This window comes from Patagioenas fasciata, chromosome Z (genome assembly GCF_037038585.1).
Source record: "Patagioenas fasciata isolate bPatFas1 chromosome Z, bPatFas1.hap1, whole genome shotgun sequence".
Taxonomy (NCBI): Eukaryota; Metazoa; Chordata; class Aves; order Columbiformes; family Columbidae; genus Patagioenas; species Patagioenas fasciata.
The window spans coordinates 19408125-19425726 of record NC_092560.1 but is presented as its reverse complement, the minus strand read 5'-3'; the positions used below and the strand labels follow the sequence as shown (position 1 = coordinate 19425726).

Sequence of the window (17602 nt, the reverse complement as noted above, 5' to 3'; positions counted from 1 at the left end):
TGTCGTAATCTTATTCTAGTCAGTGTGGTGCTTGTGTTATTGAGGGCACGCTTTTCGATGATTTTATTTTGACTATTCAGGTAATGCGTGTGATGAAGAATTTGAATCTGATTTAGAGTAAATTTCTATTTACATCTTAGTATGCATGTGTTCAGCAGCTCTCATACCTTTTCTCTGATCAGAGAGATTAGGCATGTGAATTTGGGAGACTTTTTGGTTAGATCTATGCTCAAGCTACCCAGTAAGAAAGAACTTTAAATAGTTTTCAAAGCATAATCCTGTGGGGTATGATTGATTTCATCTTAATAATTGCTTTTTTGGTTCTGTTTTGTTACTGGTCTTCATTTTTATCCCTGAGATGTATACCATACTTTTAGTCTATGGTTAGTATATCATAACTATTACTCATGTGGATGGTGAATATTTAAATATTTTACTGAAGCAAGGCAGTCATTTCTGCCTTGACTCCTAGTTTTCAGATGTGTGCAGACATCAAAGACAGTATTAAGAGAAGATACGTGATCAAGAACCAGTAATTAACAGACTTTTTAATGTTTTTATTTGTAACTGTAGCATCTGACAAGTATGTGCATTCTACCTAATACAGAATTCACTTGCACTTTTATAGTAGTATCTTAATTTCTCATAAAGAAATTTTTAAAAGCAACCAGAATAGAAAATATCAGTAAAACAATGAAATAAATTGCACACAGATGTAATTTAAGGTTATTAGAAAAAAGTGCTTTTTTCAACCAAGATACAAATTTGAGTTTAAATCTATTTATATGATAAATTTTTGTGGTTTAACTCCAGCTGACAACTAGAACCATGGCAATCACTTGCTCACTCACCCCTGTCCCCAAGCAGGTTGGCAGAGACAATCAAAAAGAAAGGGAGGAACTCATGGGTTGAGATTATAACAATTTAATAAAACAGAAAATTAAAAAAAAAAAAAAGGAAAAATATAATAATTTACTACTACTACTGATATACATATGCATATATACAGCCACACATAGATAAAATAAGTGATGCAGAAGGCAATTGCTCATGATCGCTGATTCTATATAAGCTGATCAGGAAAGGGCAGAGGTCCGGTTAGCAGTTCATGCTCAAACATGATCACCCTGAACAGCCAGTCCTGGATAAGAGAGCAACCCTAGTCCTGAACAGCTGGTCCCAGCAAGAGAGCAAAAAGACAAAAAGCAAAAGGCCAAAGTGGCAAAAAGCCAAAACTGCAAAATGGCAGACTCGTGAACTAAGTAGCCAGAAGAGCTGCTTCCAGCTATATAAGGAGCATGACACTGATGATAGGGAATAGTTAAAAGAGCAGCTGGAATGTCAGTCGAGGTGCTGTCCTGTCTGTGCCACCTTCCAGTTGCTCTTTGCACCTACAGCTGGGAAGTTGATAAAGTTCTTTGTTCTCCTTGGCAACAGCCAAAAGCATCAGTGAGTTCTTACATCCTTTCCATACCAACTTAAAGTCTAGCTGCTTGAAAGAAGAGCATGGGAAGTTCAACATACTATCACATAATTCTCATACTATACTCAAAGCAAGAGACTGTGCTAGCTACTAAAAAGAAAAAAAATATTCTAACTGCTATGAAGAAAATTAACTTAATCTCAGCTAAACCAGCACAGAAATGCATAAATAAAATGTTTCAAGAAAAACTGCATCCATTGTTGCCATGAAAAATCCTTCAAGTCTTGTTATCACAGTGTGACTTACTTGTTTTCTAACCAGTATTTCAGTGATTTCAGTTTATGGCCTTATATAGTACAGTCTTTAAAATACTGACTTTGAGAGAAATATAAATGATTAAAAGTTACTTGGAAAGCATAACTCTTATTTCTTTCAGTGCTTTAAGTTTTTGTCCTGTATACTTAGTGTTGCAATATGAATATTTGAAGTCCTCTTTTGAGGCTTAATTTTCTATTTCGTGTTAATGATACAGCATAACAGGAGGCAAATACCCTGTTCAAAGTGTGGTGCTGTAAATTTTGTTCTATAGATTAGAATAATTTCTGTTATTGAAACTAATTCCTAACAAAAGGCTTTTTATATTGCACTTATTTAGCCTTTACGCATGTATTTAATTTATTAGTATTAAAAATTTTCTTAGTCTTGCACCCCCTTTCAGTCAAAGCTTTCCACAAATATCTTCCATTTTTTAGAAATATTCAATTTATTAAAACAAACAAACAAAACTCCAACAAAAACTCCAAACAAACATAAAACCCCAAACCAAAACAAGAAAAAACCCAAACAAACAAAAAATCACCAAAACCCAAACATTGAAATTGATCTCAAAGATGTCAAAATATAATTTTTAAGCAACAAACAAATATTGTAGTGAAAAGATATTTGTTTAGGACAAGATGAAATTAAATCATAGTGAACATTTAGAACTATGGAACACTGCAGCACAATTTTAGAGGAAAGCAAAGGATTTTATCACTGTTTGAAGGCTTGGGCTTTGAAGAAAGTAAACTGGAGCTGATATTGACAATTTAGGCAACACCACTTACTGAGTAAATAATTAATCTTTAATGATGAAAAATATTAATAACATTTTCAGATGATTGTATTTCCTTAAGGTATAAACTGTTATTTATAGATTACCCTTATAATAAAGTTAGGTATGGATTGTGGCTTGTAAATTTGAAATTGTTCTATTTTAAAATATTTTTGTAATAGAAAAGTGCTGGTAATTCCTGATATTTACAATACATAGACAAATATAACTTAAGACTCTAAGACACATGTGATCTTCAAGATTCGTGATGTCATATTAATCTTCGTTATTAGCAAATTTAATACGATAGCTTACAGCTAAACAATTTTTAAACAGCTAGTAAAAGCATGTCTCTGATTCTCAAAGAAGCAGTAGGAATTTGTTAGTTTCCAAATATTTTTTATACCAAAGTGTTATGAAACTACACTTAAAATGTCTTCTATATATGTCTTTAAAACAAGGTGGAAAGGAGAAAACCAGTATTTTTGAAGAAGTATTATTATTTTTCTGGAATGCCTTTGTATTTGAATTGCAGAATTCTAGGATAATAGATACATGCAAAGGAGTTTGTTTTCTGTGGTTCAAGCCATACCCTTGTCCTCAGAAAAGCTGTGTGGAGTTATAACTGTCTAATAGAGTCTGTGAAGTCATTATTGCTATTGGGATCACAGTATACTAGCACTTGATCACCATAAAATGCGATTTCAGTTACAGTTGGGTGTGCTTTACTGTGACAATTTGGGACTCCACCTGCAATGTTGTAGGTGTGCCAGGATGCAGGCAGGTGTTGTCTGTAAATCAAGGAATAGTGGGTTTGTGCAGCTTTTTGAAATTATTTTTGAATAAAAGGAAGGAAACACAGCATACTTTAGGAAGGTATTGCATAACTTTTGAAAATTAATCTGTGTCCTGTTCTAGAGTGTGAAAAGAACAGAAAGGAAAAATTGGATCCAGTTTTGAGGAATAGCTTAATTTTTATTTAGTTTAGCTTAGTTTGACATTCTATTTATGTATTTTCAATGTACAATAATCTGAAAGGACCAAGATACTGAAAATGTGAGGCTTATAATGGAAAAAGCAACTCAACTTTAACTACTCTATAGCGGCACTATTCATGCCGCTATAATAAAACTTAAGAACGTTTAGTGATTTTTTTTTCCTACAATTATTCAAAATTACATTACCCTTACTGAAAACTGAATGGCTTTTAGTGGATTAATTAAACTGTAGCTGGTTTGCCATCTGGGTGCCGCTTGTTTAGCTGCTTTCTCACAGAAAGATTTTTCACTGAATAAAGAATATTTTTTTGTTAGAAGACAGCTGCCAGGCAGTAATTTCTAAAATAGAAATGATATATGGACTATTAATTGCTATCAGGTTAAATTTTGGGTTATGCAGCAGCAACTACTTGGACATTTCTTTCCAATTTTCAGTTTCTTTCCATTTGTCTGTACCCACTCTTCCCCACCCCACCCCCCCCCGCCATTCAATGTTATAAAATGCACAGGCTCTTAAAATATAAAATCTGTTTATAAATGTACAAGAAAATAATTATATTTTACAGCAAGATCACCCATGACATTATGTTGGAGTCCAGGGTATAGGCTAGATGCAGAAAAGGAAAAAAAAAAAAAAAAAAGGAAAGAGGGAATTAACTAAATCTGATTTTTATGGCTCAAGTGGTTTCATTAAATTAGAGTGCTGTGTGCTACTGTTCATTAATGAACTTGTGCCATATGCTTTAACTGTTCTGGTCAATAGCTGATAAAGAAAGGCTTGTGTTTAAAAAAATGGATAAAAATATCTTTGTGATGGGCTTTTATCAAAGGACTTACTTTGAATTCAGTAACTACTACTGAGGCAATATGGCTCGCAATTTGCGACCCAAAGGTAGTCATACATTATTGGAATACAGCCTACTGCGCTTCACATTACACAGATGTGAAGGCCTGATTATAGCTGCTTCATAATTAACAGTGATCCGATTTGTTTTGTGGCATAAATGGTGCATGTGTAGAACATTAGCCATGGCACTCTCATTCAAATTCAACTCAAGGGCTCAGCGGCAGGCGGGTCACGAGCTTCAGGGAGTAGAAGCACAAGCTCCTCCATATGTTCTTGCTGCATCTTACTATGGCTATGAGTGCAAGATAAGTTCCCCAAAGAACCTAATCGTGTTCTGTAATTACAGCGCGGCTTTCTGCTGGCTAGAAATGAGGGAGAAGCTAAAACACTCCCTCATCAGATAATTTGTAAATTACTTTACATGGCGGATGCCTAACTCAGTTGGTTTTCAACTGCTGAAATTATAAATAATTGTAACAGATGTGGCAATATGGCTGGCCTCCAATAAATGAGGCCCTTGATAATTTGGCCGACCCTTTGACAGGCCAATTTAATAAAATGTGAACAAAATCTTCTTGCTAATAATTTATCATCCCTTTTCCCAATAGAATAAATTTAATTACCCTAGCAGTTAACAAGGTCACACCCAGATGCCAAACTCGGCTACAGTTTTGATAATGCAATCAGGAATTGAGAGGTGATGACAGCGTTGTTGTTTTTTTCATTACCTGGCTTCACATAAACACAGGTGGCGTAGCTTTCTTGTCAGTTTTTAATAATTACAGGCTATTATGGAATGCATAGTTAGCAGATTGAAAACCACACTTTAGTGAATTTGTTTGAGTATGATTGAGGTTCTAATGTACAGAGATGATAATGCATAACAAGCACAGTCCCTAGTTTACACCATTAGTGCGCAGGTTTGATTTTTACTTGTGATAATAGTGTAATAGTTCAGCAGACACCAAAGTTCTGGTTTTTTGTTTTTGAACAGTATCACCATCAGATACAGGTATATGTTTTTTGCTTTCTAGTACTGAATCTGTAACTCAGAAAAATGTTCTTTTTTAAACTTGCCTAGTAACTTCCAGTATACCAATATATATCTTAAAATATCTTAAACTTTTTGAAGAAATACTATCTACATTTTGGTGTAGTTAGTCAAGTAAAATTTTTGAGTAACTAATTAGTAAGCTTATTAAAAACTTAAATTCTAGAGAATATGCCATTCTAAAAAAAAAAAAAAAAAAGAAAAAGCCTTTGTATACTCAATAGAAACTTTTAAGCCACAGTTGCAAAGTATTGCTTCCAAGACTATAAAGATATAAAATACTCTAACCAGCAATTACTTGGGCTTCTGTAGTGTTACATTCTATTTCTAATGTCTGTTAATTGTAATGCATTAGAGCAAGGAGTACTGATGTTTTCAGCTTGCCCAGATCTTTGCTTTTTGCTGCTCTGACCAGTTTCATTAAAAAACCGCCCAGTTTTATTGTGTACTTGCAACTAAAAAGTTGACACTCCAGCAAAAGCATGGAGAAATGAGTGGCTGGTTTAACAAAAAGGCTTAATGAAATCTCTCCTTGTCTTGAGACTTTTAATGATGATTCTTCTAAACATTTTTCCAGACTGCATTTGTTTTTTTTAGTAATTACTTATTTTCCCCAATAATTTGGAGCATTACTTTTATAACAGGAGGTCTAATTCCTCTGATGAGTAAAATAGATCATTCATACCTGGTTTGGGGAATCTTTCTGATGCGGTGGCCACATGGTCTTTATAAAGGGATTGCATCCTTTATTTCCTTCCATGGTCTTCTCTATCAGATGATCAGAGTGTTCTTTTTCATATGATACAAATCGTGCGGATTTTGGAGGATGCAAACATAAATGTTATGAGGATGGGTGGGCTTTTAGCCACTCTTGGGAACTGATGGGGACACATGAGATCAAGGTTCATGCTGGGTAAGTTGCTTTTCAGAAGTTTGTTACTGGTGCCCATCCTAAAAGTATGTGCAGTAAATGGAGATGAGGCTGTGCTGATTGGATTTCCAAGCTGTAGAAAGAAGGAGCCTGCCAAGGATGCTGAGGTGAGCATTGCCTCTGACTTAGCTGCCCAGCTAGCTGACTCAGTAACAGAATAAGAGGAAATATTGGAAGTGATTCTTATTTATAATCTGTTTCTGGATGTCTCCTGCATTGTGGCTTTGTGTGGAATATGGCACTGGATTCCTGGAGTTTGACTAAAAGAAAACTTTGGGGTATGAGTCATGGGCCCATTGGTTACCATAGGTAAGAAATGATGTCTCCTAGCTGAGATATTCTGATAAAGGTATTCATGCTTCCTCCAGTCTCAGCTGTGTATGTAAACTTCATTGTGTTGCTGAGAAAAAAGGTAGCTTAGCCTTTACTAAGCCACCGTGTGCCTATTGGCCAGTTTGTGGTTGAAGCAGAGAGAGCTTCTTGCATCTGCTTACAGATGCATCTGCTTGCATCTGTCTCCTCCTGGCTGGTTAACGGTTTTGGTACTGTGCACTTAGTGTGAGCACAGCTTTGTGCTGAGGAAGTTCAGTGGGAGCAGGGGTATGCATAAGGCTGTGTTACTAGTTCTGAAGCTCTCAAGTATCCCTTCCCTTGGCCCCTGCTCTCTCTTGCTGGTTCAGGAAAGTCGTGCAAAAGTATGGTGGAGCACAGCTGTATTTACTCCCTGCTGTTTGGTAGTGGTTGTGATCTCTGACAACAGCAGAGCTGAAAAGGTGGCATTGGATTCCCTTCCCTAAGTACAGTGTGGATGGTTCCCCTAGGGGTACAGCTTTGTGGCGAAGATGGTGCTTTATGCTTAATCTTGATTAATGCATCCAGAAAACATCAACTGTGTCTTATTTTGAAAAGTCATGTAAGCCTAAGAAGAGTGAGAAGTCTGCTTGGTAGAAATAAGTACTTTGTTGTATTTGTTGTTTAAAACATAAATAAGCCCCTGACATTGATTTTAAATATATGGTTTGCATGTTGAGTTTCAGTATGAAAATATTATGTATCTCTTGTGATAAAGTAGCGTATGATATAAACTGATTTTCCTGAGTGAAAGAAGAAACCATTATTCTATTAATCTAGACTTGTAATGCAGGTAGAATCTAGTCTAAGGTGCTTAAGCCCGAGAGAAAGCCTTCATTTGCTGCACTGTGAAGAAGGTTAATATTATGAGTACACTGAAATGACCGTCTCATGCGAATTTTAGTTTGAGACATAGGGTTGAGAATAGACTTTAGGAAGTAAACCTTCCTGGAGCTCTTTGTTGAGGTGAGTTACTATTTCAGTTCATAAGATCAAAAATCTACAATGATAATTCTGAGACAGAAGCTGTGGAAGAACCTCTGCTGCCTTTTAGCATGTAATTTATTTTTATTTTTCTGAATTGCAAATTTCTGGTCTTCACTCTGAAACAACTCTATTTTTCCTACAGAGCTCGGATGTTGAATGTTTTCTGCAGTCTTGAAACACAATATTGTGCTTTTATCTGATAATGTCAGAATTTTAAAATCAGAGCTCAATTATAGTCCAAATTATTTGCCATCTTTCCCTTACTAATTATACTATTTCCGTTAGTTCTTAGATTGCAAATAAGAGTTCAGATTTAAAGCTAGAAAGCAAAAAGCCAAGAAAAGATCATGTTTCTTTCTGAGGATCTGACAACATTGCACTTCTTTATTCATTAATAAATCTTGTAACTCTGGGTTGTTCATAGAGTCATGTTTTATACAGAAGGAATTGAGGTTTTCATAATAGCCAAATCATTTCACTAAATAATTTGATTTTTGTAATTTTTTTCTCTTAACCAGAGATATCTGGAACTTAGAAGTGTAGTAATATAAATAGACATGAATCTGAAACAAAATACCAGAGAGAAAAATTTCACCCAGCTTTCTCTCTTTGGAAGATCTCCTTTTATGTCTTAAAATTTCAGGTTTAAAGATTCTCTTGATATTTGAGTAAACAAAGTCTTCTAGGCTAGGAAATGTAGAAGAAGATTTATCAAATAGTGAAGGATATGTTAAATTTAACAGAAAATGCTACCTAGCTCTTCTTAAACTGAAGTCCATTGATAAACAAAACATCCATTTTTAAATAGTTCTCTTAGGTTATGTCTGGATTCTTAGAATTCCTGAAACTGAAGAAACTTCACAGCATACTTAACAAATTGAGCGGGTTTTGAGGCTATTGTAGACCCAAATTATACAGGAAGTTCTGTATTGGTAACAGTGATCTACTGAATATGTAGAGGGTAAAACCATAGACATTTTGGAGGTATAAGTTAAGACTGGGGTTTTTAGGGGTTCAGTTTCCCAAGAACTATGTGTCTTTATGTGTGTGGACAAAGACTGTTTCAAGAGTTTTATTAGAAACTGTGCCTTTACAGTATTTTAATTTGAAATAAGTGTCACTGCATGGTAATTTCTAGAGCTCTCCTTTGGGAGAAGAAGAGAGTAGGGGAAAAAAATCCAAAACAAATAGAGAACTCTTCATGTATCAGTTTTATTGAAGTCAGTAGCACAACTTAATTGACACAGAAGAACAAGGATTTGATATATTGTGTGACTCTTAAATGTATTTACATTTCTAGGTTCCCTACATTTGATTTTGAAAGAAATTAAAAAGTAATGATAGAGGAAGAAGTTAATTGTTAGCTAAATTTGTGTAATGCTTATGGTTCGAAGGTGAGCAACCTTTAAAAGTTGTAGACTTTTAAAAGTAAAGGTAATATAAATTAAAATGATGAAAATAGATTGAAGCTGTTGATTGTTTTTGTAGCCAGCAATATAATTGTACAATTAGTAGAATGAGGCAAGCTAGTAGATGTATTTCTCTTAACAAGACAGAATAAAAGTCAAGTTTAAAAAAATTATATAACTTACATATAACTATATTTCACTTATCTGCTGGCACTATTTCTGTCTTCTGGGTTTTGTTGGAAATTTTTTTCTTTTTATATAGTGCCATGATTTTGGTCAAATGAAAGAAAAACCTAGTTTGCTTTTAAATGTTCTTTTCAGTGCATGTGTTCTCTACTCCTCCTTTTTCTATTTTCTTTTTTTTACTTCTTTTTTCCTCTGTGTGGAGTTCTCTTTTAGCTATAAACTGGCCTTTTGCTGATCATAGGTGGAAATTACATCTGTTTGCAACAACATATGACCTAAATTATGCAAAATGAGCAACAGAAATTATTTAAGGAGCAGTCAGCAAAAGCATGGGCGACATTTAGTCTCTGACAACTTTACTGTGCTTGTTTGCTGCATGAGGAGTTGTGCTTTTTCTGAACTAAATGCTTAGTATTTCTGTTTTGGGATTTATTTGTAGAAAGTGTGAACTTAAAATAGGCTTTATGAAAAGCTTCATATTCTGCATAGAAAGAAACAAAATGGCTCTGCATGTTAATGAAGTTCACTAGGGTGTTTGCCTGTATGATTTTAATCAACTTTGGACCATCTCCTTTCTTGATTGGCATGAATTTGAAGACTTTTTGGTTTCCCTAACCTTTTTTATACTGCCTTTTCTGATTTTTGTCATTCTATGTGGTTTTGCTTGGAGCATACCAGTAGCTGAGATAGGAGCAAGTGATAATTGTACCAGATTTTGTCTTTGTTGAAATTAGCATTTTTCTTAATTCTCAAACAGTTGCAAGTAAGTCAGGTTGTCAGAAATAAAACTTTCAGTCAGTCTTGACAAAGTTGTCTTCTGAATCAAGCTTTGCTGGTTGTAGACTTCACTGTTTTCCTAGCTGTTTGTCATTGCTGTCAGAGCACCGCTGGCAATGAAGGTTTCATGAGTTTGCCCTCATCAGTGCAATACAAGGTCAGCTGGGTCAGCTCAAGCCACTTGCATTGACTTTTTAAACTAACCTGCCCTTTTATTTATGCGATCGGTTAGGAAGGGCATTTATACACTTCCTTCTTTTAGTGCTAGTGCTGGAGTGCAAGCATCCAGCAGCCTGGACGTGTTGACCACCTGGGAATTATAGTCTCTTTGTCACAGCTGTTGCAAGGTGAATGTCTGTCCCCAGCCTTAAAGCACAGTGGAGAAGGTTTGAGATAAAAGTGTTTCACTTTGTGATTGCCTCAGATTGCCATCACAGGCAGGTTGCTGTTGCTGGTGCTAAGCTAACAGTGTTGTGCCTTGTGGTTGTAACACAGAGGGGTGTGATCGCAGGCAGTTAATGAAAACTCACCTGACAAGGAGTAATTTGTCAAGCCGTGGTAACTTGACCACTCTCGGTCATGTGTACATACGAGTCTGCTGTTGAACATCGGGGATATGGCTTAAAGATGGCTGGTACCAGTGAAAATGTCTTTTGGTCTGTAGAGGTTTTGTAACATGGCCAAGGTGAGCAGTGCGCAGTGGTGTGGTGCTGTGCCAGGGAATTGCTATGAGTGGATTGACAGCCGGGAAGGGTCCTGAAATTCAGTGACATATCTGCCTTTAGCAACACTGTGATCTAGGTTTACTGTCTAATTTTGCTTGAAGTCTTCAGTTTGACCGCAACATTTGTGCCTTCCAAATTTATGGACGTAGTGGATGCATGTTGTAGATTTACATTAAAGAGGTACTTTTCTGAGGTAGTTTTTAACTATGAGTATTTTTATTGACAGAAAATCCAGTTAAAGTGGCAGTTTTGTTGTATGTTTGTTTGTTAGTTTTTTTCCCTATGTTTGATAGGGTGGTCATACTTACCAACTTAAAATTTCACCAGAAACAAATCTAGGAGGTGTAATATTGTGTCAAGAAATGTTGATGGTATGTGAGATACAAGATACCAACAGCAGAATAAGTTGCTGCAGAAAAAACATCTGTATAAAACAACCAGTGTTAAGGCTGTACATTTGAATTGAAAATGTTTACTTAACACTTTGGGGTCTGGTTTTGATTATGGATTCATGAGTCATTTAAAAAGCAGAATTATTTACAGCTCTCCTACCTTCCTGTAATAATGCTAATGTTGTGTTTCTCTAGGCAATTTTATCTAAATGATCTGTTATGCTTCTGATTTTTTGTTGTTGATGTAATATACCTATATTGTCATTTTCTAGGTATTTCAACAGCCTTCTTTAAGTGAGCTAGAGTGTCTTATTGCAGTGCAAAAATCAGAAATTGAACTTTTACAGGAAAAATTAAAGAAGGCAAGTCTTAACCTAGCAGAGTGTAATTTGTATGCTTCAGATACTCTGGAAAGCAACAATATAAGGACTGGAAGAAAGCATAAGGTAGGATAGTTTTATTGTCTTGTGATTTTGTGTCTAAGTCAGGCTGGTAAAGCCAAACATTTTTGCTCAAGGGTCCAGATAATAATTTTAATATCTGTTGATGCTGCTTATAATTCTGGAAGCTTGTTTGAATGGCTTTTGTGTTATCTGCCAAAGACTTGTTAAAATAGCTGTTGGGAGTAGAAGGTTTTACCTTATTAAATACTGAATAAGGGATTCTTAATTAAATGAAATATTTGAAGGATAAATTCTTTGTAGGTTTGTTAAAATGAATATTTATCAGATATTTGTGGTGTATATCAGAATGACCGTCTTTCCCTGGAAGGTAAGTGAGAGAAATGTAAATGGTTATTATTATGATTTTATAAATGATTCTTTTTTCAAAGTCTTGTTTTTTGAAGTACGATGTGGTATTTTTTCTATGAAGAATGGCAGTAATGTCCTTTTGAAGTTTATACTTCAAACTTTCTGTTCTTCTGTGTAATGCTAGACTGCCTCTTCAATGATGACTTGCTGTCAATTTTAGGCACGAGGTAACAGTAACATCTATGAAGTATGTTTAATGAAATAGATCCATACATAATTCTACAACTTAAATTGTTTTAATAAATTAGTCAAAGTCATTATGTTTTTCAGTGTGTTCAGCCTCTTCCTCATCTAAAAACTTCTTTTAAATTGTGAGTTTAGAGAATATAGGATACTTGGAAGAGATTTCTGTAGCATAGGAAGCAAATAGGAACATGCTGCTGTGTTGTGTAAATAGTCTACGAGGGTGAACCATCATATTATGCTTCTTTAGAAGTCTCCTGGTTTTCCCGCATTTGATATCTTGTAACATTTTGTTTGAAACCTCTATGGTTTGCTCTTTCTCAATATCCTGCACTGTATGCTATTTTTTGGGAAAAGACATATTTTAGAACATTGGCTTAGGAGTGTATGGTGGTGCCTTCGTGAAAATGTGCATATAAAGGACAAAATGCTGCACAGGCAGTGGAGAGAGAAGAATAGAAGGTGAGAAACAGCCCTGCAGACCTCAGAGGAGGAGAGGCAGAAGGTGCTCCAGGTGTCGGAGCAGGTATTTCCCTGCAGTGCATGGAGAGAGACCACATGGAGCAGATGTCTACACCACAGCTCATGGAGGAGCCCACACCAGAGCAGAAGGATATTTCCTCATGGAAACTGCAGAGTGTGGACCACATTCTTCTGACAGGAACTGTGGCCAATGGAGGCCCCACTCTGGAGCAGGTTTATCCTGAGGACTCCAGCCTCTGGAGAGGCCACACACTAGAGCAAAGGAAGAGTGTGAGGGGGAAAGAGTGGCTGAGAGAAGCTGTAATGGACGGTCTGTAGCCCCCCTGCACTGCTCAGCAGGAGGCAGATGAGTCTGGAGTGGAGGAGTGAAACTGACCCTGGGAAGCAGCTTAGGGGAGAAGGTGTTGGTTTAATATTTTCATTATTTTGTACTCCTCGAATCTATTTTAAGTGGCAATAACTTAAATGAATTTTCTCCAATTAGAGTCTTCCCATGAAGGTAAATGGTAAGCAATCTCAACTTCTTTTTCTCAAGCCATTAACTTTTCCATCCTATTTTGTCCCCCTGCCCTGGTGAATGAACAGTTGAGTTGGTTTAACCCACCACAATGTTATTTCTTGTTTCCTCAGAATGATGTAAATAAGAGTGCTGTGTTTGTCATGGACTGATAACTGTGTCAGGAATAAAAGAATTATGTCCATTGAGTAAAACTAAATACCAACTTTTAAATGCTTCTGTAGAGGATATTATCCTGTTTTGATACGTAGATCCTAGTCATGCCCTTTCAGTAATTGGGTTGTTTGATATGTGCACTTTTTCACACGTGCACACAGTTATCTATTAAAAGTTTTGGGAACTAAATTGACAGGCTGCAAATCCTTTGTATTTAGGCAAGACAATAAGGAAAATTGTGGAAACATTCCACCTTTAGGATCACAAAATGTACATATAAAATAGAAAAGGTACTATTGCTGTCTTCACTGATTTTCCTTTGCAATGACGTATGTTCCCCTTACATTGTTGTTCAGTCTTTTGTGACAAAAAGTATTAATGACAGAAGTTATTAGTGCATGATTTGACAGGAAGAATATGTTGGATATGCAAATCTTATTTTACAATGATGATTCATTTGGTTTCACAAATACTCTTGTGTTAACCCTTTGTTGCCCCTTATGTGCATTCCCAGGATGAAAAGGACAAATCAGCAGGAATCACTTCTAATCAGAATGACACTGCTGTGATTATTTTCTGCTTTAAAAAGCCAAAGATTTTGATAGATTAAGCAATTGTAGGTATTAAAAGAAAGCCCTGGGGCAAAATGGAGATTGCCACTAGTGTGATAAATTGGGATGTGTGGCCACACAACTGTATGCTTCCACCCATGTTTGGTTCTGCAGAATGCAATGTTATATATATATCTATATATATATGTTTATATATATACACACATGTATACGCATATAGTCTAGTGTTGTTTGTTGTGAGTTGCAGAAATTCAAATCCCATGCCTAAAGTCATACTCTCTAAGACAGATGATGTGGTGGTTAAAAGCTGTAACACCCACAGTGCAATCTCTGTAGAAGATGGTACAGCTGAGTCCTGTTTTGTATGAAGACTTAAGAGTCAGTTACTCGGTCTTCCTTGAGCTCTTGTTAGAGTTTACACTTTCACAAAATCACAGAATGTCAGGGATTGGAATGGACCTCAAAAAATCATCCAGTCCAATCCCCCTGTCGGAGCAGAAACACCTAGATGAGGTTACACAGGAATGTGTCCAGGTGGGTTTAGAATGTCTCCAGAAAAGGAGACTCCACAACCCCCCTGGGCAGCCTGTTCCAGTGTCTGTCACTCTCACTGGGAAGAAGTTTCTTCTCAAATTTAAGTAGAACCTCTTGTGTTCCAGTTTGAACCCATTACCCGTTGTCCTGCCATTGGTTGTCACTGAGAAGAGCCTGGCTCCATCCTTGTGACACTCACCCTTTACATACTTAAAAGCATTCATGAGGTCACCCCTCAGTCTCCTCCAAGCTAAAAAGACCCAGCTCCCTCAGCCTTCCCTTGTAAAGGAGATGCTCCACTCCCTTGCTGTGTAACTTTGTGAGATATGTATGATTTCTGTTACCTAATTAAACTACCATTCATGTCTGGTGGTCAATACAGTAACACAGCCTTTGTTTTTTTCCCTGCTAAGCTTTCTTGTTGTATGATGATGCATGGGAGTTATAATTGCCTTTTATTGATATACTTTCTATAGCATTCCTCTAAGTCTATAATGTCAAGGTATTAAAAGGCATGAGTTAACTAACTTGTAGTATTCATAAAGTTCCTGTTGAAACGTCAAGAACTTGCTATTTTTCCTCTCAAAAAAAACGACCTGTATCTTGTTAGCCTCTGGTTCAGCCTCCACAATGTTTCTGTTACTTCATATATTTTCCAAGTCTTTGTATACAAGCATGATGTTTAACTAGGAAACACTTGTTGAAAAATAATGTATTCTAGATTTTTAAGAAAAAACTAGTATGGATATGCAATACTTAGGAAATGTGGAAGATGAGAGTTTTATTTATGTCTAGGTTTTAATCAAGAAATCTGGGAATTTGAATATGAGTAGATTGGATTATTAGAAAAATTATTAGGAAAAAAGTAAATAATCCTACTATTTCAAAGAAATCACTTAGTACAATGTTATACTGACAATATAAAACCATAAATTTGGAAATATTGTTATAAATGTCCATTAAAACTTTCTTCTAGTTTCTCCTGTTATGTAAAGGAACTGACAGGAAAATGCAAAATATGTCCACTTGACATTCAGATTTTAAATGTACTAAAAAGTACTAAGTGTACCTTTAGTTTGGGTTTGGTCGTGTGTTGTTTTTTGTTTGTTTTGTTTTGTTTTGTTTTGTTTTTTCCCCATATCATTCAGACACTTTTCAGAAGCAAACCGCAAACCACCCTGGCAATATTTAAGTTCTTAAATGTGTGATATTATTATTTTCTGATATTTCACAGTATTTTTTTTCCTCCTTTTTGGAAACCCCTACAATATAAAGTGAAAGTGTGGTACACAGTGTCTTGTAAACATGTAATATTGGAAGGTAATGGTCAAAGAAAAAAACAGTTGCTAGTTAAGATTTTCTTTAAGATGAAATTAATTTAATGAAATAGGAAAAGTGTTGAGATAGATGGTATTCAAGAAGACTTTGTCCTGAATTCCTTTTGTTGTAAATCAGTCATTTTACAGTGAAAATGGCAGCATGCAACAACAATAATTACAACTGATCTTCAGTTTTTGTTTGAGTTTATGTGTTTATGCAATAGCATTTTGCCTTATTGGTATTGTGTCTTCGTATTTCTCTGTCCTTAACCAAAGTTATTCAGAAAATCAGAAAGTCTAATTTGATGAGGTCTTTTTTCCTTTGCCATAAGGACATATGACATAGAATGAACAAGAAAGCTGCCCAGTTTAAGTGTTACTTTCGCATATTCTTTCTCCAGATTGCTATATGAAGCTGTACATAATATAAACACATATTCTTGTCTCTAGTTAGTCACATTATAGTTAATGACCATATGGTCATTACGGTATAAGATCTACTGTCTGTTGTATTTATATTCCTCAAGCATATTGTTCCTTCAACTTCACAGTGTGTTAAACTATTTCAAAGGGAAAAAAATCCTTTCCCTCTTGTTTCTGGTTGTCCTATCAAGTGTAACCTTGGACCCTTATAGAGCAATTAGACCAGCCTCTATCCCCTCCTTTGTAATGAGGTTTCTTGCATTTCTGAGTCTATAACCCTTTAGTCTTCCCTAATGGGACATCATTATTCTGAAAGAAACAATGTAAATGTAAATGAATATTCTCATTAACGAGTCACAGAGAAACCTTTAGTGGTAGCGCTGTGGTAATTCTGCTTGTTATTTCTCTGGTATTCCATGCAGATTTTTTTTTTTTTATAATTCATTATTAGTATTCAAAATTACTTCTTCTTTAATTCTGCATGTCTTTCATAATCCGGTGTTCCAACTAGTTCAACCATGTCCTTGTTTTATTCTCCAGGAGCCACCTGTGAAACGTTCAAGGTCTCTGTCCCCAAAGAGCTCTTTTAGAGAGTCAGAGGAGCTAAGGAAGCTTAAAATAGCTGAAAATAGGAAGATTGAAAACTTACAGAAGACACTACAGCTAAAGGTGAACATTAAAAAATAAAAATAAAAAGCCTCCAGCTATAAGCCTGTATAGATAAAGATATACCAAAATAAACAGACATTTTAAAAATGCAAAAAGTACATATTGTTATGACCTGTAAGTGTATTAGCATAAGACAGCACTCTCCATTAGTTTACCTTTTTCCTTTACTGCTAGGAATCTTGTATTGGTACTCCTGTGGTCCTATGGAAGGTTAATTCAAGCAGTCATCAATAATACTTGTTAAATACATTTTCAAAATTTTTTGTCTGAGAATATATATTCTGAGAAATTCGTGTTTTCATATAGAAAGAAAGTGAAGCAGAAACTGCAAAGAAATTGTTTTTCTGTACAGTGAAGCCAGTATTTTAGAATGCTGAAGTTGATTACTTGGAACAGATTTACCCCTTGTACTTCTACAAGTTATGGCTCAGAAGCAAATACTGTAAAAAAAAAAAAAGCCCAATAAACACCATCCCCCCACAAGCCTTGGTAGAAAAGCTTAACTGAGCATGTATTACAATTTCCCATTTTGTCCCATTTTATAGATTTTTGTTGGTTTGCTTATTTATTTCAAAAATAGTACCTTTAGAATGACCCGTTGGTTCCAAATTACACCTCAGAATGCAAAACCCAATCCTGAGTTTTATTTTCCAAAACATTTACAATTCCTTCTCCTCTCTGCTCTTCTCTTTTCCTCTCCCTTGTCTTTTTTCATTTATTTTCCTTTTCAATTTTTTTTTTTAATTTCATTTTTTAAATTTTAA

General features: G+C 35.5%; 1 protein-coding gene across 5 annotated transcripts in view; it reads left to right on the top strand.

Annotated features, from left to right (window-relative positions):
* The window catches only part of CNTLN (centlein), a 189861-nt gene that overhangs the window by 77658 nt on the left and 94601 nt on the right, over positions 1–17602 (top strand). For all 5 annotated transcript variants that reach the window (XM_065860629.2, XM_071801724.1, XM_065860630.2 and 2 more), the window contains 2 exons: positions 11443–11616; positions 16710–16838. In XM_065860629.2, the coding sequence (XP_065716701.1) occupies positions 11443–11616; positions 16710–16838 (303 nt within the window). The remainder of the gene's footprint in view (positions 1–11442; positions 11617–16709; positions 16839–17602) is intronic.